Source organism: Asparagus officinalis, chromosome 7, assembly GCF_001876935.1.
Source record: "Asparagus officinalis chromosome 7, Aspof.V1, whole genome shotgun sequence".
In the NCBI taxonomy this organism is placed as follows: domain Eukaryota; kingdom Viridiplantae; phylum Streptophyta; class Magnoliopsida; order Asparagales; family Asparagaceae; genus Asparagus; species Asparagus officinalis.
Window position 1 is genome coordinate 96,487,761 of NC_033800.1, and position 22,937 is coordinate 96,510,697.

The 22,937-nt window shown below is 37.3% G+C and overlaps 1 protein-coding gene and 1 pseudogene across 1 annotated transcript in view; one reads left to right on the plus strand and one right to left on the minus strand.

The window, feature by feature from the left end:
* Positions 1–2,220, plus strand: part of LOC109849449 (60S acidic ribosomal protein P1-like) — a 3,531-nt gene extending 1,311 nt beyond the window's left edge. Inside the window, exons 4-5 of the mRNA XM_020419279.1 lie at positions 1–84; positions 1,975–2,220. The exon at positions 1–84 is cut by the window's left edge and continues 23 nt beyond it. Coding sequence (XP_020274868.1) covers positions 1–84; positions 1,975–2,028 — 138 coding nt within the window. The 3' untranslated portion in view covers positions 2,029–2,220. The remainder of the gene's footprint in view (positions 85–1,974) is intronic.
* The window catches only part of LOC109847534, an 11,244-nt pseudogene continuing 10,280 nt past the window's right edge, over positions 21,974–22,937 (minus strand).

A 22,937-nucleotide genomic window follows, 5' to 3' on the forward strand; every position in this document is an offset into this window, starting at 1 on the left:
GCGCCGGCAGCAGTTGCTGCTCCCGCTGCTGGTGGTGCTGCTGGTGGTTCTGCTGCTGCTGCTCCAGCTGCTGAGGAAAAGAAGGTATATCTTCTTTTAAGATCTCATTTTGTTAATTATTTTTTATTCCTGCTAAATTTCACATTTAAAATTTTAAAATTATAGATTGGTTTTTGCCACCTCACTGCATGTCTTGTCAGTCATCTAACTGATATCCAAATTGTGATTTTTTTTTTCATTTTCAATATCCTCATCATACATAGTGCACAATTAAATCAATAGCTAAGGCTCGTAGATTTTGATTTCTATAGCACTGTGTGCCTATATATTATGGTTGGAGGTTGAGTTAGGAAATTGTGTGCGTGGCATGGTTGAAGATGAGGAAAACTTTTGTCAGATTTATAATGAATATTTATGTAATGCAATGAGCACATCAAAATTTACGTAAAATTCCTAATGTTTTTGAGATATATTTTGCTTCCTTGGATTAATAGAAATCTACTTTTTGGGAGCTTATGTTTTCTCTAATCTAATTTCTAAAGATAAACTTTCGGTGTGTTTGGCAACTTCACACTAATCCAGTTAAGGCCTTAACTGGATTAGTGCAAGGTGAGCACATCAAAATTTACGTAAAATTCGTAATGATTTTGAGATATATTTTGCTTCCTTGGATTAATAGAAATCTACTTTTTGGGAGCTTATGTTTTCTCTAATCTAATTTCTAAAGATAAACTTTCGGTGTGTTTGGCAACTTCACACTAATCCAGTTAAGGCCTTAACTGGATTAGTGCAAGGTGGGGGTGGTCCAAAGATGACCTAGTTAGGGCCTATTTTTTGATCTAAAAAGACTAGTCCAATCTTGTAAAAGTTTTTGCCAAGCACATTCTAAACCCTTATCCAAGTTAGTATGTGAGTAGCCAGGCAGGCCGTATATTCAGAGGAATACATCAGTTAGATTTGTAAATGATAATATGAATCATCAATATATGAAGTAATCCAATTTTTGTGTTAGCAAGCAAAAGGACTATGCCACGGACAGTTTTATATCTTTATGAGTGTCTTACATTACAAACTCCAGAAGAAAAGGTAAAATTAATTCCTAATTACTCATAGGAGTTTGAAAAGATTGTAAAATTTATTTATATTGTGTAAAAAGAAAAAAAATCTGAGCTGAGCATATGTACATCGAAGTAGACAGTCTTCAAGTTATAGATGTATGCTGCTAGGAAAATGTTTTTAAATTGCCTTGTCAGTTATATGTCGCTCATATTAAAGAAGACAAAACAGCTTAAATCAGAATCCTTTACCAATTAAATTGCAATTACCTTTTTTGAATTAGCGATACATCCATGCATGAATGTCTCATACCTGAATTTCATGTGTATGCTGATGTAGCTTATATCTAATTCTTCAATAAAATTAATCTACATCTCCCATTGCTCATGGAGAACTTCTTACATCTTTTATTTATTACCCAATTATCTGAACACCTCAGAGTGGTGCACTTTGTACTCGAATTGGTTTAATATATTTAGTGGTCTTGTATTCTGTCCTTATCATATTTACTTGTTTACAGTTGGGCCACTCAAATTGGCACACATTTAGCTTAGGGTTCTAATTGTGTAATTTAAAAATATTTTATGTCGTTACACTAGAAATCTTAACATATTATGGTCAATTGTTTGGTTTTTAAAGTTGTGCAAATCATGTCGCTAAGGCAACAGTGATGTACTTTTCTAGATTAGAACTGTATTCTAAGTAACTGAATAGAAGAGAGAATAGCGCTCTGTACCCTTTTGACAAAATTGCGAGCTGTGTATATAATAAGTATGTTTTTTATTTCACATGCTATGCGTTTGATTTGGTCACAAAGTATGTTTATTTGCCAAGTATTTTGCTTGCTTTATCCCCTTTATTTTTTTTGGTGATATGTTATTGGCATCATCACTTACGTAACCCTCGTCTCTCTTTCAGGAGGAAGCTAAGGAGGAGAGTGATGATGATATGGGCTTCAGTCTTTTTGATTAGATTCCTCAATTCTACCTAGTTTTAATAGTGTTTTGTTTTGGTTTGTTTCCTTCAAGTATATTGGAACATCATTATGTTGAAGAATGTATCTGTACTTCTTTGAACTTGCCATTAGAGAGTAATTTTAGTTCTTCTGGTTGAGATTGAAATTGATTATGGCCTTGTCAATTGAGAATTTGGTGCGATTGCTCTCTTTGTATATATTTCATCAGCAAGTGTCGATTTAGCCAATCACGTTTGCCTTTTTTAATCTGTTAATTGGAGTTGAGTTCAAATTCTTGTTAAGCTGCTATTCATTTTGAATGCTGCAAGAACTGCGCTATTTTTTCAATTTAGTTTCAAGGTCGCAATTTTCTCTTATTTTAATAGAGAAATGGAACGGGAGTACTGAGTGTATGAGTGCATGAAGAAATTGTCTTTAGGAGTCGCCTGGGCGAATTTTTACTTTGGATTCATGACGACGACCTTTGAAAAAGTTAGTTTTGTCAAAATAAAAATAAAAATAAAGATTTTAAAAAAACCCAAGAAATCTTATTTGTTTATAAGGAAAGTGATAAGGTTGTGACGTTACTTGTAGATTCTACAAAAGATTGATTTTTTTATTAGAAATTAGATCGAGTGTTTTTCTTGGGAACCACCTTAAAATGGAATAATTATATGGAAATTATTTTTATTTTTAATATATTCATAAATTATCTTTAAAGTTAATTTTTGTTACTATTAATCACCTTCCAGCCAAATTCTTCACTTAAAATCTAAAATTACTCTTAAAAACACATTCCATGTAAACGATTCATTTTTTATTGTGCTTACATAGTGTTAGAATAGAACTCACATACATTGAATTTAAATTTTTTAAGCTGAATTTTGATTCATTCAATATACATGATTTATTTTTCTATAGTGATTAGGTCTTGTTAGAATACAATTTACATACTTTGAGTTTAAATTTTTTAGGGAAAAATGTTTCAAGGCCCCCAAAATAAAAAAGCGGTTGTGACTAGGCCCCCATATTATTTTTTGGGTGACAAAGCCCCCAATACATAAAGTACTTGTGTTTCAGCCCTTGTTTACCTTTCCAACACATCACAGTGAGAAAAAAAATTCCAAATTCCAAAATTACCCTTAACTCATTACCCATAAACTGCCAGCCCCCCTCTCTCTTTCCTCTCTTCTCAGGCTCAAACCTCAGCGAAATTGGGCGGAGGCGGCGATGAGAAGAAGCCGCCACTGTCAGTGAACGTGTGAGGAGGAAGCTCCTCTTCTTGCCACCGTCGGTGAACGTCTTGCGAGAAGAGGTGGGCTTGGATGTGAGGGCGTAGGCTTTGATCAGGGTGATGAAGAGCTGCTCGCCGCAGCGGAGCTTGGATGCGGATGAGGCGAGCGTGGTCGAAAATGGAGAGGGAGGTTAGCGGGTCGGGTTGGATGCGGATGAGGCGGACAATCTTGTTGGGGTTTATGTGAATTGAGTCCGGTGAAGGATTTTGGTCTTTGTGGGCGAATGCCCTCATGGTCTTTTATTGCAACTGTTGGCTCTTTAGTGGCATTAGTATCAATTGTTCATTTGTTCTTCACACCTCTACTTCCGTCGTCACTTGATTACTTTGAGGTAGGGAGAGCACAGAGTTCGTGTTCTCCGGTTAATTCGTCTGCTGGATTGAAGAGTGAACATTTGGATGGTAATTCAGAGTTGGGTATTGATTTTGATAAACAATTCCCGGTCGATTCTCACGGGGCAGTGACTTATCATGGTGCGCCGTGGAAGGCTGAGATTGGAAAGTGGTTTTCTGGCTGCGGTGATGTTTTGAATGTTGTTGATGTTGTTGAGGTGTGTGTTGGGCGAATAATTTTTAGTAGTAAATTTTAGTTGTTTAAGTTGCAGGTTAAGATTTATGCACAGTTATCATCATGTGTAAATTTACTTGATGAATTGCCTTTGAGCTTTTGATATAAAGTTATATGTATTGGAAGAATATAGGGAAAGGTGCAAGAATGACTGTAGCAGCCAAGGAATATGCAATCGGGAATTGGGGCAATGCAGGTGTTTTCATGGGTTTTCTGGTTAGTATTCCGCATTCTCCGTTTGATTTATACAAGTATATAGTAGAAGGTTATGAAATGAATAAAACTTTCTATACCATTTTGCTTGATCACTAAAAGTTATTAAGCGGGTGTTAGTCAATTGGGACATTTTCATGCAACATGAGATAATTGTTAAAGTGAAATAATTTTTCGCTAGTGAGATATTTTAATGGGATAAATAGGAACAATTTCGTGAAGCGGGATATTTTGATAAGATAACGTAGGATAAAATTTTATAATCATGAAATATATATTTATGCATTTTGAAGATATAAATACTATTTATGTATTTTAAACTTACTATTATTGATTGATAATTGCTTACAAGAATGTTCTTTACTATTAAATAACTTTTGGTTAGACTATATGATATTAACAATTATTATTATAATGATGGTCTAATAATGGTGATGACCATAATAGGAAAGAAGTAGAGAAAAAAAAAGAAATATAAAAAATAAAAACTAACAAAATAAATATGAGTTCTAGTTTTTTGCCACTTAGTTCCAAGCTAAAACTTGAAATAATTTGAGAGACTAAAACTCTTATTTTTGTATAGAAAAATAAAAAAATTAGGATAATTTTATACCATTATCCCAATTCTAGTTTTGTTAGAGTTCTACTTGACTAACACTATAAAAATTTATTCTAGTTTTAGTTCTATGTGACTAACACCTCAAAAATTTATCCCACAGATTATCTCAGTTTTAATTTTAAGTTCTAGGTGACTAAACCCCCCTAAGATAGTACATACCCTGATTTTGATACACTAATAAATTTCTGTGTGGTTCGGTTAGAATCCATTAATGAGCAAAATCTTATAGATTTTGCAGGTGTTCGACGCGAGGCCTTAATGAGCAAAATCTTATAGATTTTGCATAATATGTTAATTTTCACTGTTACTTGTCAGCTTCTTTATAACATGATAATATGCAACTAAATATGTTAACTCAGTTTTTTCATTTGTTTTTTATAGGTTATAATGGATGAAGTTGTAGTGGCAGTCGAGAGCGTGAGAAAGGAGTGGGATCAAACATTTGTTTAGACTCAAGAACATGTGAGAGCAATTGAGAATTGAGAGTTGCGGGAAATCTGGAAGAGGGACAGAGGAAGCGAATTCGTTTCCTAGATTGAATGGTGCTGCACAAGACGGAATGGCGGTGCTTAGGTCGTTGCAGGTTAAGCTCGACCTTCTAGCCCAGCAACTTCCCACAAAAGAGGAGGTGCAGTCTGCTGAAGAAAAGAAGAAGAAGATGTTAATTTTTATAATAGGACTATTTGTACTCTTTATTCTTGTGTAATTTCTCCAGAATTGCTTGTAACGTGTCATGTTTTATTGTTCAGTTGTTTAATCTATGTGTACTTTTTATTCTTGTGTAGTTTCTCCAAAATTACTTGTAACGTGTCATGTTTCATTGTTCAGTTGATTAAACTATGTATTCTTATGGTTTGGTTGTACTTAGATCAAAATTTAATGAAATATAGTATGTCTATTTAGTGATCAATTTTGGTGTAATTTATTACGATTGTATGTGAAATGTTTTATGGCTGTCATATGAATATGTACAAGTTCATTCAAATAGAACTTGATGTGCATAAAAACTGAAGATTATATATAAAAGACTTGGTCATAGCTTTTTTTAAACGTATCTACGAAAATAAAACAGTGAAAGTTAACAGGTTTGGATGAAAGTTAACATAAAGCAGCGAAAGTTAACATACAGTATGAAATGTTAACATACTACGAGGAAAGTTAACACGTTCAGTTAAAAGTCAACATATAATTATTATAGCTAACATGTTCTGGTAAAAGTTAACATATAGCTATGATACTTAACACACGACAGGAAGAGTTAACATGTAACCGTTAAAGTTAATATTTACAGCTCGTCTATGCTGAGGAATTTGAAATCACAAAGCTAACATCACACAAAGCCAATTTTTAAAAAGAGTTCTATTTAAAAAAAAAACCAGAAAGTTCTAACTACAATGTAAGTAATAAATAAACTCTTTTTAAAAATTGGCTTTGTGTGATGTTAGCTTTGTGATTTCAAATTCCTCAGCATAGACGAACCGTATATATTAACTTTAACGGTCAAGCTTGCTGTAATATTTGTCATCCACATCAACTGTTTACACAACTACATTAATATCCACAATAAAGATTCTTATGAGCTTACATGTTTCTTGATGACAGGATAAAAGTTAACTTGAATAAAATTTCTCATAATTCAGTTATTGGCCCTTTGTCAGGAGGGTTATTAATATGTGTGTTATTAACTGAGGTAAAATCTCTGCTTTTCCTAAATTCACATCTGAACATTTTTCTTTCCCTTTTCATTCACTGACATTCTGTATTCAAGTGAAAGTTAACATGTTCATGTTAAAGTCAACACGTTAGAATAAAAATTAACATATATAGCAGAATGTTAACATGTAATAGTGAAGGTTAACATATTATGATAAAAGTTAACATGTTCAGCTAAAAGTTAACATGTTACGAAGAAAGTTAACATATTATAGTGAAAGTTAACATGTTACGAAGAAAGTTAATATATTATGATGAAAGTTAAACATATATAAATCGTTCAAGCCCACAATTATGGGTCATTCTCCTACTCAGTTTCAAATACAACCACATAAAATAGCTAACATATCATAAGTTCTCACAAGTTTAGACATGTTTTCTTATATAAATATCTTACAAAAACAACTCCAATCTCCATACAAATCTACGCAATTTAGTATACATGCATTATTTAGAAAGAAGCTGAGCTTGATCTTCGCAGCTGATACTTTTGTTCTGGTGGCGGCGCAGAATGTAATATCGTGTCCTACTCCTGGAAAAAAAACAAATGAAAAAACTTACTTAACATATTTAGTTGCATATTATCATGTTATAAAGAAGCTGACAAGTAACAGTAAAATTTAACATATTATGCTGAAAGTTAACATATTCAGCTGATAGTTAGCGTGCAGAGATGAAATATAACATGTTCGTAAGAAAGTTAACATATGCAGATGAAAGTTAACATATACAACTGATAGTTAACATGTTCACACGTAAGAAAGTTAACATATGCAGATGAAAGTTAACATATACAACTGATAGTTAACATGTTCACATGAACATTAGCATATAAGATTTATGTCCATGATTCTCCTTAAGACCTCACGTCGAACACCTGCAAAATCTATAAGATTTTGCATTTAGATTTTGCTCATTAATGGATTCTAATCGAACCACACAAAAATTTATTAGTGTATCAAAATCAGGGTATGTACTATCTTAACAACTTTCAGTGATTAAGCAAAATGGCATAGAAAGTTTTATTCGTTTCAAAACCTTCTACATATACTTGTATAAATCAAATGGAGAATGCGGAATACTAACCAGAAAACCCATGAAAACACCTGCATTGCCCCAATTCCCGATTGGATATTCCTTGGCTGCTACAGTCATTCTTGCACCTTTTGCTCCCTATATTCTTCCAATACATATAACTTTATATCAAAAGCTCAAACGCAATTCATCAAGTAAATTTACACATGATGATAACTGTGCAGAAACCTTAACCTGCAACTTAAACAACTAAAATTTACTACTAAAAATTATTCGCCCAACACACATCTCAACAACATCAACAACATTCAAAACATCACCGTAGCCAGAAAACCACTTTCCAATCTCAGCCTTCCACGGCGCACCATGATAAGTCACTGCCCCGTGAGAATCGACCGGGAATTGTTTATCAAAATCAATACCCAACTCTGAATTACCATCCAAATGTTCACTCTTCAATCCAGCAGACAAATTAACCGGAGAACACGAACTCTGTGCTCTCCATACCTCAAAGTAATCAAGTGATGACGGAAGTAGAGGTGTGAAGAACAAATGAACAATTGATACTAATGCCACTAAAGAGCCAACAGTTGCAATAAAAGACCATGAGGGCATTCGCCCACAAAGACCAAAATCCTTCATTGGACTCAATTCACATAAAAAAAATCCTTCTTGCCCATTTCTTGAAACTGCGAACTATGAAGAAAAATAGAACAAATTCAACAAATTGGATCAATCTGAGTCCAACCCAGTTGAACCCAATGATAAATTTACAAAATAATAGCAAAATCTACATGTGACGCTACCGGCGCACGAGGAAGAAGAGAGAGGCCATGAAAAGGAACGAGAAGAGGAGATTCGTGTGGCTAACGGGGAGAGGGAGGGCGTCGGAGGCCTGGATCTTGGGGTCGATCTTCGCGGAGGTATCCGTCTGAGAGGAGCGGCGGCCAGCGGCGGCGGCGGCAGAGGGGTACCTCCGACGGACATGTTTGAGCGTGAGAAGAGAGAGAGGGCAGATATGAAATGGGTTAAGGGCAGTTTTGGATTTTGAACAAATGTTTGTCACTGTGGTGTGTTGGAAAGGTAAATAAGGGCTGAAACACAAGTACTTTATGTATTGGGGGCTTTGTCACTCAAAAAATAATATGGAGGGCCTAGTCACAACCGCTTTTTTATTTTAGGGCCTTGAAACAATTTTCCCATTTTTTTAACCCTAATTTTGATTTATTTTTCTATGCTGAATTTTTTTTTGAAGATCCCATCTACAACCTTTGGCAACTTCGTCATAGCAGAGCTACCTCCTCAACATCTGCTGTCGGCTATGGACTCAACTTCAGTGACGGTATAAATCTCTTCATCATTTGGACTCCTTTATTAGTAATTGGACAATAATACCATATATATGGATCTTTATTCCTAGAGAAATTTGATCTCTTTTGTTTACTAATATTCATCTTCGGTTTTCATAGTATATTGTAGTTCTGATGATAAAAGAGACAAATTTTAATTTGATTTTGGTTGCTACTACTAGTTGTAGACTTGTAATTGAAACTTGGGAATCTCATTGTGCTTACCGTTAATAAAATATTAACAAATATGTGATCAATTAATATATTAAAGTTACTAATCTTGACAACCAACAATATGCTTTTATATTTTCTTTTGATATTATTTTCATTTATCAACATCAATTTGATTATGTGGGTGAATAATTAAGTGATTAACTATCATAGGTGTAAATCTCTTTTGTTAAAATATTGCAGTTACAAATTGTCATACATGTTAGTTATATAATATAAATTTAGTTTGGATCATTTCAGGTGTCTGCTAAACAAGTTTAATTTTACTAATTAAACTATATAATGTAAATTTAATTTTAATTTATGTTCACCTATTTATAGGTTCCCATTCCATTTGAAGAAAATCCAAATATCAATGCAACTACATATCAAGTGGATGCTGATCCCTCTTCTCATAAGATCCAACATAAAAAGAAATTGATAAAAGATCGGAGGTATGGACTCATATCACTAAATTCAAGGATAAGAACGGTGACTCAAAGGCAAAATGCAATATTGTGCAAAGAAATATTATGCTCATGCTGAGGAAAATGACACTACATCTTTGCGCAATCATTTGAACATCAGTAAAAAGCATTGACATAATGTTAACAATCAACAAAAATTAATTAATTTGTAACGGGGTTTTAATGGTAATGAGAAGACGAGGAGTCTCGTTGGAGTTATAATGAAGAAGCTGCCAGAAAAGCGCTCTAAGTTATTGTATCATTGTAAATGAACTTCTATTTAAGTTGGTCGAGGATGTAGGGTTTCGAAATTTAACATCCTTGACTTATCCTAGATTTCATATTCCATCTTGTTGGACAATCCAAAGGGATTATTATGAGATTTATCTTGAAGAGTAAAAGAATTAGAAGCACTTGCTGGAGGCTGCATGCCAAAGAGTGTGTATTACTATAGATCACATAGACTTCCATCCAAAATATTAATTTATATGTGTTTGACTACACACTGGATTGATAATGATTGGAAGTTGACAAAAACGAATAATAAACTTTTGTCTAATTTCTAGTCACAGAAGAAAGGATCTTGGAAAGGCAGTAGGAAACTGCTTTGAAGATTGGGATATTAAAAATACTTTTCTCATCACTGTTGATGATGCCAACTGTTGATGCTCGTCTAGGGATCGAACAACCGATGGGATCCGGATCCAGANCCCCCCCCCCCCCCCGGCCGCCACTGGGGTGAGGCCGCAGGGGTTGGTGTGAGAGAGGGGGCCGACTCCACCTACAACTTTATGCCTGATTCTTGAATTCGGGTATTCGATCATACTGCACAGACCAGAAGAAAACCCATGAGAGGACGCGAACCGGTTCCCGTGTGGTATCTCCGACGGTCAAGTCAGCTGGTGAGCTTGAGTGGACCTTAAGGAAGGTCCCAAGAACCGGTGAGGTCCTTGAGTGGTGTGCTCTTGTGAGTAAGAGCTTAGAGAGAGGAAGGAGCTCTTGTGAGCTTGCCTCTTTGGGTGCAGAGTATTTTTCTGAGGAAAAGAGAGTTTTTCTCTTAGTGTAGAGAATTTAGTCCTTACGAACCAGCCTCCTCTAAGTTAGGATTATACATGTTTATAACATGATAGGAGGAGTAGATTGGCAATTCGGCCAAGCTCAGGAAGGCGGTGACGAAGTGTATGCTGATAGCTGAGTCATCCCTCGCTTGACAGATATCGGCTGACGATTGGAGGGGAAGTTTCTTGGGTATGGGAGAGGACGTCTCCGCATTATCCAGGAAGTGATAGAGGGGTGTGGCACTGAGCACGTTGGCTTCTGACTCATCCCTCGCTTGACAGATGTCGGCTGGCGACTGGAGGAGAAGTCACTTCGGTACGGAAGAGGACATCTCTGCATTATCCGGGAAGTGATAGATGAGTGTGGCAGAGAGCACACTGGCTTCTGAGTCATCCCTCGCTTGATAGATGTCAGCTGGCGATTGGAGGGGAAGTCACTTCGGTATGGGAGAGGATGTCTCCGTATTATCCGAGAAGTGATAGATGAGCGTGGCAGAGAACACACTGGCTTCTGAGTCATCCCTCGCTTGACAGATGTCGGCTGGCAACTAGAGGGGGAGTCACTTCGGTATAAGAGAGAAAGTCCCCGCATTATCCGGGAAGTGATAGATGAGCGTGGCAGAGAGCACACTAGTTCCTGAGTCATGGAGACTGTCAGAGTCATGATGAGACCAGTCAGTGTGGATTATAGTGCCGATGCATATCCAAAGGAAGAAGCTCAAGATTTGTCTTGTCCTTTGGTCGAGGAGTATCAGCCTTTGAGTCGTCCTTGCTAGTTGTCAGGTGATAGTCGAGTGGACTCTTGGCGAGTCGTCTTCAACAGGAGGGTCGACTGATCCCGCCTTTCATGTCGACATGAGCAACATGCTGCTTGACAAGTTGGCAGAGTCGTCTTTTGCTAGGCTTGGGCCACTAAGCTGGTTAGAGCTGCGCCTTCAGAACTAGGATATCATTATTTTACAAACATCTATATCTTAGACGAGTGAACACCATAACAGTTGGCTCTTTTCACTCGGGGTCGATTTTAGTCAAGCCTAAGTGAAATAAGATAGGCTCTGTTAGTGCAAATATGCTTAGAACGAGAAACTGAGAAGTCTCTGTCAATCGACGTGGCTGACGTCATCAAATATTTTTCTTTAATTGCCATAGCTTCATTCTACTTGGCTGACATCATCAAGAATTTGAACCGCCATTATAGGAAACGAAGCGTCATGGTCTTAATGGAAGGTGTCCCGCTTTTTAAGTATTGGGACGTGGAGTAATAAATAAGGGTGGCGCTTCGTGCTTCAAGTGAACCGTTTCAAATTCCAAGGCGGATCTTACTTGGTTGCTTTGAGAATCATCGCGTCCTTTCAAAACCCTTCCATGTGCTCCGAGAATCTATAAATAACCTTATTAAGGGCCTGAGAGAATTCCTTTTGTGAACCCTTTGCTTCTGAAAATATTTTCTATTTCTTCAAAAATTTTAAAAGATTCTTCATGGCTTCTCTTGCTGCTCTCTTGCTCCTTCGCTCGAGAGTTCATATGGACAATCTGGTGGGGTTGTATGATAAGTACAAGATTCCCTAGACATTTACAATGGCAGCGCCGGAGCTGAGTAGGCAGTGTACCGCCACGGTGAGAATCGAGTGTCATTATACTTGGCTCACTTGGAGCATGGTTTGCGGCTACCTTTTCACCCTTTTATTAGGGAGGTGCATGCTGCTTTGGGAGTTTCCCCTTCTCAGTTCTACCCAAACGCTGTGGGTTTCTTGGTGGCCTTCATAGTTATCTACCACCATGTCAGAGTCCGGCCCAACATGAGGTTGCTTGGGCATTTGATTAGTATTGGATCGGTTGATAGGGACCTGCACTACTTTTATCACTACAGTGGTGATTTCCAGCTTGTCCCGGACACCTTAGAGTTGAACGAGAACTGGAGAAATCACTTTGTGTGGGTCTATGGCTCTGATAGCGTCTTCACTTGGTTGGATTGGCTGGAGGTGAATAAGGACGTGTTTAGGTCAGTTTCCCTTAGTGATCTAGAGATGAAGGACCTGGAAAAGGTCCGCTCTTATGTCGGGCCATGGGAGAGCGATTCTCTATTTGATGTGTCTCTCCAAGCGGCGAACATGCACATTATTTTGTCCTCCACTGGCAATCAGGCGAGAGCGAGTCCTCCAGCTTTTCCCTTGGCGAAAAGTCGCAAGATGAACGCAAGGGCAAAGGGTCAGGTCCCACTGTCAGGCCCCCTTAGAAGTTGACGAAGGCCCTTAGCGCCGAGGAGGTGGCCGGCTTAATTCCTCGAGTAGTCGAGATTGCCTCTTTAATAAGAGGGAGAGAACAAGGGCCGAGAGGCGGTGCCCAGTTGGATCTGCCGTGGAGCTTCTGTCGACAGAAAGTGGCCCGCTGGTTACTCGGATTGACCGTTCGACAAATATGGGGCTGGTACATGAGTCTTCTTCTGGCTGGGAGACGAGGGCTCCGACAGTCGAGGAGGATGATATCGTCACTAGCTCTGTGCCTGAGTCATCCCACCATCCTGGCAAGGAGCCAGTCGGGTCAGTTGGCGATGTGGAAAGGAGATCGTCACTAGCTCTGTGCCTGAGTCATCCCACCATCCTGGCAAGGAGCCAGTTGGGTCAGTTGGCGATGTGGAAGGGAGATCTGGAACTTCACCAGGCCATGAGGATGGTGCTGACGTAAGGCTGGAGAGGCTCTGGCCCTGGTGCCACGATATGTCTGAGATCAATCCTGAGTCTCGGGATGTGGTGCAAACGATACTTATGGGGGTGCCATGGAGACCTTGTTCACCTAGAGGGGAGATATCTGAGGGCGATAAGTTTGTGTCGAAAGTGTCCTTGGACATTCAGGCTTCAATCTTAGGGTCGACCACGACGTCATCTGCAGCGGTCTGCCAATTCATCCTTCTAGAGGACGAGAGAATTTTGGGTAAGATGCCAAGTGTTAGCATACACCAAGCACTCCAGGCTTATTTGATTCGGGGGGCTTTGCTGGAGCAAGCTTTGATCAATTGTCTTGAGTATATGTACGACTCTTCCCTGGAGAAGCGAGAATGCCCTAGATAAGTCGGCCAAGGAAGAGGCAGAGAGATGAGCCACTGCTTTGGAGGCCGAGATAGCTCACAAGGAGGAGGTTTGGTGTCCAGAGCTGGACGAGAAGGAAAGGCTTCTGTCGGGCTGTCGGCTTCAGGTCTCCAAGCATTTAGGTTCTCTGGAGGATCTTCAGCGGTAAGTGGCCCAGCTAAAGGGAGAGGTCGAGTCCGAGAAGCATCGTAGGACGATGGCTGAGGTAGACGCTCGATCGAGTTATATCTCTCTCTCTAGGTTCTCTGGAGGATCTTCAGCGGTAAGTGGCCCAGCTAAAGGGAGAGGTCGAGTCTGAGAAGCATCGTAGGACGATGGCTGAGGTAGACGCTCGATCGAGTTATCTCTCTCTCTCTCTCTCTCTCTCTCTCTCTCGAGAAATGGAGGGAATTCGAGGAGCAGCAGTCGTAGAATCAGGCGTCCGTAGTGATTATCAAGGACTTGGAAGATAGGCTCATTCGTCTGGATTTAGAGCAGCATCGGAAGAAGGTAGTCGAGGACTGGCGTCACAACCTCTTGGGAAGAGTTGAGGTGGCTTTGGCATGCAAGGCCGGGGTCGACTACTTTGTTTCGCTAGTGTCTCCGAGCTCTCATTCTTCTCCTAATTGCTTCTATCCTCCCCACGTTTCCTACTATCTTAACCTCTTAAGAGATGTTGAGAGAAGTGGAGGGGGCTGGATTTAGCGGCGAGTGATAGTGAGGATGAGCCCGCTGCTGAAGTCCTTGGTGAATCTTCTGTTGTTGCTGCCGTCAGAAGACCGCCAAGCCCTACTCCCGGATCTGGTTGAGAGTGTTGAGGACTTGTATTTCTCTTTCTTTATTTTTTTATTTTTATTTTTGCAAGCTTTCTGGCTTATGATGTAAGAAGTTTGTAATGAAGCTTTTTTGAAATGAAATTTATTTTTGTTCCCATTCTTGAGTTTGTCTTCATTTTTTTGCCTTACTTGTTTGTAGTTGTGTTCTGTTTGAGAACTAAAATTGGCAAATGTGAGTTAGTTATGACCAAGGTTGTCGATAGCGGATAGCGTCGCATAGCGGTGAGGCATCGCTAAGACTATTTGAGGCTATTACGGTAAAATAGTAGTAAAAAACGCAAAGTCAAATAGCGGTCTAATTTAGATATGTATAAATACTAAAAAAAGAAAGATTAAAGAAAAAATCTAAAAAAAAAAAATCTAAAAGTACATATTTGATGATTTAAAGAGATTCTAAATATAAAATAGATATGTAACCATCACATAATACCGAAGATGACTTGAGGAGTCAAAGAGTCGTCGTCTTTGAAAAGAGCTGAGCGGTGAGAGGACTATCCTAAGAGAAGCTCACGGTGAAGGATGTTGGCCTTCTTGGTTTGATAATGTTTAACAAACAATTTACAACTAATGTTGTTTGTCTAGTGTTTGTGTTTATCTATTTATTGTAGACAAACAACAAGTTGAAGGATGGATGAAATTATGCTTCAACGATCATATCCAATGGAGGTTGGCGGAATAGTAGGTGAAGCCTATGCAATTCAAGTTGAAGATCCAAGTTCTAACTTCATCCGCAATCTGTACCAAGTCAAGCTTATTGAAGATCAAGATCAAGCTTGGGTAATATTAGTTTAGGTTTATATTATGTGTGTTGGTACTTTAAGCTCAATCATATATACACACACATTATATTGGTTTTCTTGTATATATATAGTTATATATATATACAACACAAGCTTTGTTTATATATATATATATATATATATATGATGTTTCTTTGTATATATATAGTTATTTATACATACATAGTTTTAAGTTTTCATGCTTATAAATATGAGATTACATATTTATTATTGTGTTTTGGTTTAACTATATAGACATGAAACAAATTTACATTCATATATATAATCATATGTTTCATACTCTATTTTATTTAAGAATATATTGTATAGAATATGCAATTTTAAGAAAATATTATATTCTTGTTTATGGACTTAACAATCACGATATACATTTTTTATTAAGTCTATAAGAATGTTTAAAAATATTTCAGAGTTGTGTTTATGTCAAAACATCAAATTTCATGTATATCAACTTTTCATGTTTTGAACTAGTTCCGTAAAATAATGAGTTTTCACTATTGAGAAGTGCAATTCTAAAAATTCTTTTTGTAACATGTTAATTAACATGTTTATAAACTATTCTTCAAATTTTATAATTTTTAGAATTTATTTGATATTTTTAAACATGGTTTAAAATTGAGTTTTTCTGTGCATTTCAGGTTTGTGCACTTATAAGTCGACTCATAAGTCGACTCATAAGTTGACTTATGAAGTGCAGTCCAGTTGTGTTTTTTCATCTGCTGAGTCGACTTATATAAGTCGACTCATAAGTCGAATCATAAGTCGACTTATCAGAGAGCTGTTACACAGTAACGACTAGTTTTCTGTTTTGTTTGTTTATGGGTTTTTAGTCTTTTTCTTGGGGGTTTTGCTGAAGTTTTGAATGAGTATAAATACCCCTTGCTCTCATCTTTCACAACTAACTAAAAGAATGTTTTAAACAAATTTAACAAGGGTTTAAGTTTGTTTTAGTTTGTTTAAAAGAGTGTTTAAGAGTTTTGTTTGTGAAGAGAATTTCACAAGAGCAAGTGGAGATCATCCTTAGTGTTTGAGCATTCACTCTTCTCCCTCTCTCTTGTAATTTCACAAGAGCAAGTGGAGATCATCCTTGGTGTTTGAGCATTCACTCTTCTCCCTCTCTCTTGTTATCTATAGAGAAGTTTCCCTAAACTCAATCTAGCTTTACATTTATATTGTTTGACTACCATTTTATTAAGCTAGTGTTTATATTGAGTTTAGTTGATTTTACTCTTTGTTTACACACATAACCATTGAGCTTATTGTATTTGCATACATTGTATAATTGGGTTGTGGGATTGTGTGACTTAGAGTGTGAGCTTACATTGTATTCTCATCCATTATAGAGAACAAATTTATTTGTATTGTGAGCCTAATTGTGTTGAATATTTTGTAATATACTTGTACACCGAGAGGAGTGTGTGGTGAGAGACGTGATCGTCCCAAGAGGAGTGGGGTAGGTGGTAATGCCTAGAGGTAGGTTATAATTCCTAACACTTGAGGGAGATACGGGCTAGAAACCAATACTTGAGGTGGTAGTTAGTATAGTTACATTGTGAGTGTGGATTGTAAAGTTTTTGGTTAGCTAGAAAACCATATTGTGAGGTGTAAACGTTTTTCGGGTAAGCGTAAAAAACCCGGTGTGATAGTGGAGATCTCCTCGAGGTGAAGAGCGGAGACATAGGTCGTGAGGACCGAACCTCGTGAACATATCATTTGTTTGTGATTGCATTGATGCACTTATTTTTTATGTTCATATCTTATATCGTCTTTGTATATTGCTCATTGTTTATATAATCCACTATCTAGTTTAGTTTGTTTACCCTTGAGTGTTTTATATATCCTTGCATATATCTTATAGTATATCTTATTGCTAGGATATACTGTAAGGAAATTACCATTAAGCACGTTTCTTTCCTTCCCCTAAATATGGTCATTATAGGAATCCGTTTTCATAGGAAGTATGCTATCAATAACTAAATATGGTTAGTTAAAAGAGATCTATTTCAAATCTTTTCCAAATGTATCTCTGCCTTGATGGACGGTCGAGATTAAGTATTAGAAAAGACCCTAATGGAAAATTCGGTCCTCTCTCCACCTATAAATAAAAGCCTTTACCCATCACAAAGGTTGACTTACGTACTCAACACATTAGGGTTAATAGGCAAGGAGAGAGAAATCGGATCATTCACCTAACCTCTTCACCATTTGCATCAAGATGTCTGGAGGTACTGTTTACTTATACAAGATTAATATCCCATCTATGATAATCATGTAGTTCACGATCTTAGGGTTCATGTAGATTATGCTTACATGTGGTATCAGAGCTAGGTTTAGAACTTATGATCGTCATGAATTATGATTAATCTTCACTGCCATAATCGGCATCTATAGATCCGTTACTGACTCTGTTTTGCAGCAATAATCGATCCAACTATTATGGCCCGCATGTATGTTTAATTTTTAATTCCGCAATTTAATTTTTTATTATTTGGGCATGACTGTTTGATCGTGATTGATTTAAAGTTTGGTATTTTATTAAACTCCTGTGTGAGCAATCGGTACGTCGCTACTCAATGAAGATGGTTTCCATGATGGAGAATGATCACCAGTTGTATGCTTAGGGTTAGGTCTCACCACAGTGACCCTAACAATTATACTAAAAAAAAATTGCCCTTATAGTACCATCATTATACTTACATCACATATTTTTCAAATGCATGAATCATTTATTTGCCCACAGGCAGATTGTATTCATATATTTGAACAATAATTAAGGAGCATTTGTTCACACATAAACTAGGGGATATCCACAGATATCTTACTTTTCTTAAAATGCATTGCTCAATTATACCCCTATAATATGACGACCTTAGATGGTATAATGTGTAGAAATTAAGGTGAATACCCACAGGAGCACCTGAATTTTATGTCATTCATATTAATTAAGCATGTGTTGTTCTAAAAATTGTAGCCTAATTTTGTTGTATCTCTATTGCAGTGGCTATACCCTCAAACCTTAATTCGCATGCTACCTCTATCATGAAACTTAATGGAACCAACTTCTTAGAATGGAAAGAGCAGGTTGAGTTCACTTTAGGGGTGCTTGAATTGGATACGGCTCTTCTTATAGAAAAGCCAGCTCCACTCACTAACACAAGTACTCCTGAAGAAATAAAACTCCATAAAGATTGGGAGAGATCTGATAGACTAAGCATCATGTTTCTGCAAATGTGCATTGAACCCAACATCAAAACATCCCTACCTAAACCCGAGAATGCTAAGGATTATATGAAAGCCATTGAAAATAGGTTTAAGACTGCAGACAAATTCCTTGCTGGAAAACTAATGGCGGATCTTACAACCATGAAGTTTGATGGCTCTCGCTCAATGCATACTCATGTCATCGAAATGACTAACCTTGCAGCCAAACTAAAGAACTTAGGAATGACAGTGGATGAACAATTTCTCGTCCAATTTATCCTAACCAGTTTACCTCCTCAATATGGACCTTTCCAAATTCCCTAAAAAAATATTACGGAAAAGTGGGGGGTGAATGAATTGGCTAATAAACTGGTGCAAGAGGAGGCCAGGCTGACCTCACAACGTATTAAAGTAGCTCATTTCGTTCAAGGAGTTGGAAACCAAGCTGGGAAAAAGAATAATTCATTCCAGAAAAGAGCACCCCCCAAATCTAATGAGGCTAATCAATCATCCAAGAAGAAAAAGAAGAATGACAGTTGTAAATTTTGCAAGAAACCTGGGCATTTCCAGGCAGATTGCACTAAGCGTAAAGAATGGTTCGAAAAGAAAGGTAACCCTATGGGTTTCATAAGTTATTTCGAATCAAACCTTACTTATGTTTCTTCTGATACTTGATGGATTGACACTGGTGCTAATGTTCACGTTTCAAATAATATGCAGGGATTCCTTACGATCCAAACCACAAACCCAAGTGAGAAGTTCATCTTTATGGGAAACAAAGACAAAGCTCCAGTTGAAGCCATTGGAACTTTTCGTCTTATTTTAGATAGCGATTATCAATTAGACTTATGTCAAACTCTTTATGTTCCGTCTATTTCCCGTAATTTGATTTCTGTAAGCTCGCTTGATTTAGACTTATGTCAAACTCTTTATGTTCCGTCTATTTCCCGTAATTTGATTTCTGTAAGCTCGCTTGATAAAGACGGTTATTCGTTTGAAGTAGGTAATGGAAATTTCAGTTTATTTAAAAATTCTAGGCATATTGGTTCTGGAATTTTGATTGATGGGCTTTACAAGCTAAATCTTGATAGTCAAATTGCTGAAATCCATAACACCTTGCATTCTAATGTTGGAACAAAATGCAAATCATCTAAAAATGACTCTTATTTCTTGTGGCATAAAAAACTGGGTCACATCTAGTGAAAGAATCAAACGATTAGTAATAGATGGAATCCTTCCGGTTCTAGATTTTACTAACACTAAAGTATGTGTGGATTGTATTAAAGGCAAAACAACAAAACACACAAAGAAAGGAGCCACAAGAAGTACCCAGCTTCTTAAAATAATACATACAGACATTTGGGACCTTTTGACGTTCCAACCTTTGGGGGAGAGAAGTATTTCATTACCTTTATCGATGATTATTCATGTTACTGTTACTTATATTTGTTGCATAATAAATCTCAGTCTGTGGATGCCGTACAAGCATTCATAACTGAAGTTGAAAGACAACTAGACAGAAAAGTGAAAATCATAAGGTCAGATAGAGGTGGTGAGTTTTATGGAAGGTATGATGAAACAGGACAACATCCTGGACCTTTTGCAAAACTCCTCCAAAAGCTTGGTATTGTTGCCCAATACACAACGCCTGGTTCTCCATGGCAAAATGGTGTAGCTGAAAGACGAAATCGTACATACATGAAAATGGTTAGATCTATGATGAGCTATGCTAACTTACCTATATCCTTGTGGATGGATGCTCTACGTACAGCTGTTTATATATTAAATAGGGTTCCAAGCAAATCAATTCCAAAGACTCCTTTTGAACTGTGGAAAGGCTGGAAACCTAGTTTAAAACATCTTCAAATTTGGGGTTGTCCAGCTGAAGCTAGAATTTATAATCCACATGAAGCAAAATTGGACCCTAAAACAATCAGTGGTTTCTTTATAGGTTACCCAGAAAAGTCCAAAGGATATAGGATTTATTGTCCTAACCATAGCACGAGAATTGTTGAAACCGGTAATGCTAGATTCTATGAAAATGACGAAATCAATGGGAGTAACAAACATCAAGATGTGATCATCAGGAAATAAGGGTACTTGTTTCTTTACCCTCTATTTCGAAAGATATTGGTAATCTTCCCGTTGTTGAACCAATTAACAATGAGGAAATTCAAATGAATGATCAACAACTCCATAATGAGATTATCGTCAAGGAAAATGATAATGAAGCCCTACAAGAACCAGCATTAAGAAGATCTCAAAGACAAAGGAGGTCAGCTATTTCTGATGATTACATGCTTTACCAAGTAGAATCTGAAGAAGGGACAATTAAGGACCCGGTTTCTTATTCACAAGCTATTAAAGATGTTAATTCTAGTAAATGGATTGATGCCATGAAAGATGAATTAAAATCTATGGATGAAAATCAAGTATGGGAAGTAGTTCATTTGCCTCCAGGACACAAAGCAGTTGGCTGTAAATGGGTCTTTAAGACCAAACGCGACTGTAAAGGTAACATTGAACGACATAAAGCCAGACTTGTTGCCAAAGGTTTTAATCAGAAAGAGGGCATTGATTATATTGAAACCTTTTCCCCTGTGACCAGAAAAGATTCTCTTAGAATTATCATGGCATTAGTAGCCCATTATGACCTCAAGTTACATCAAATGGATGTGAAAACCGCCTTTCTTAATGGAGACTTAGAAGAAGAAGTCTACATGCGTCAACCTGAAGGCTTCATAATTGAAGGTCAGGAAGACATGGTCTGCAAACTTAAGAAATCAATATATGGACTGAAACAAGCTTCCAGACAATGGTACCTAAAGTTTCATGAAATCATTACTGAATCCGGTTTCAAAGAAAACATAGTTGACCCTTGTATATACCTCAAGATCAGTGGGAGTAAGTTCATATTTTTGGTTTTGTATGTTGATGACATATTACTGGCTAGTAGCGACCTTGGTTTATTACATGAAACCAAGGATTATCTCTTGAAGAGCTTTGAAATGAAAGATATGGGTGAAGCTTCCTATGTAATAGGAATAGAAATATTCTATGATAGATCACTTGGAATTTTAGGATTGTCTCAGAAAGCATATATCGACAAAGTTCTAGAGAGATTTGGCATGATGACATGTTCCTCTAGTCCTGTTCCACTGCACAAAGGAGACAAGCTTGAGCTTGAGCAGTGTCCACAGAATCCTTTAGAACGTGAAGAAATGGCAAAATACTCTTATGCTTCTCTTGTTGGGAGTTTGATGTATGCACAAGTCTGTACAAGACCTGACATTAGTCATGCTGTTGGCATGCTGGGTAGATTTCAAAGCAACCCAGGAATTGCTCATTGGAAAGCTGCAAAGAAAGTACTGAGATATCTCAAGGGAACAAGGAATTACATGCTCACATATAGAAAATCAACTCACCTACAGGTGATTGGTTATTCTGATTCAGACTTTGCTGGATGTCCCGACACCAAGCTCTACACTCTTGGCTATGTGTATCTCTTATGTGGAGGTGCGATATCATGGAAAGGCCAGAAATCCGAGTTGCTTTACCAATCCACCATGATGGCTGAATATGTTGCATGTTTTGAAGCTACAATCCAGGGACATGGCTACGTAATTTTGTTTCACAATTTGGAGCTTTGAATTTCATTTCTAAGCCATTAACTCTTTACTGTGACAATGAAGCTGCAACCTTTTTCTCCAAGCATGATAGGATATCTAAGGGAGCAAAACACATGGACCTTAAATATCTATCACTGAAGCAAGATGTTAGACTAAAGAAATTTGTCATTGAGTCTATACGTACAGACTTCATGGTGGCAGACATATTCACGAAAGGACTGTAGGCGTCTAAAAATGCCTATAGACCTTTTCTTTAAAAATAGCTAACAATCTTCACTGCTTGGTGTTCTAATTCCCGGAAGTGATCATCCACCAAGATGCCATCATCCCTCGCACGATATCTTCTCGGCAACAGTTTTCTTCGCTGCAAGAGTCCCCAAATTAAGTAACCCATCAAGACAAAAGTAACTTAGTGGCGAGCTGAGATCATTACCAAAACCTTAGCAATCTCCGAATCAAATTCTTTTGTAAATGAGGATTTTCTGAAGAGAAGTGTATATCTTCAATATCTCTTAAAACTAGAGGATTGCATAGCCTTAGCCTTAGGAGGAGACTAATTATTTACCTGATCAAGATCATTATTTTTATTAGGCCAAGGGTTTGACTTCATTAGCTTAAGATACTCCTTACAAGACAAATGATAGCTTTCCATGAGCCATGAATTAAATGGTAGCAAAAACACATAACCCCTGTTCAAGTAGACGGCTTTGAACCAACTCTCTTTGAATCTCTCAACAGATTCGATTGATTTCTGCATAAACGCCAATGATGAAAAAGAAAAAGTTATTACTCTTTTGGCGGCCAAATAAATAGGGCGAAATTGAGGAAGCATATAAAAAGAATATAAATGTTTTTAATTTCAATTTCCT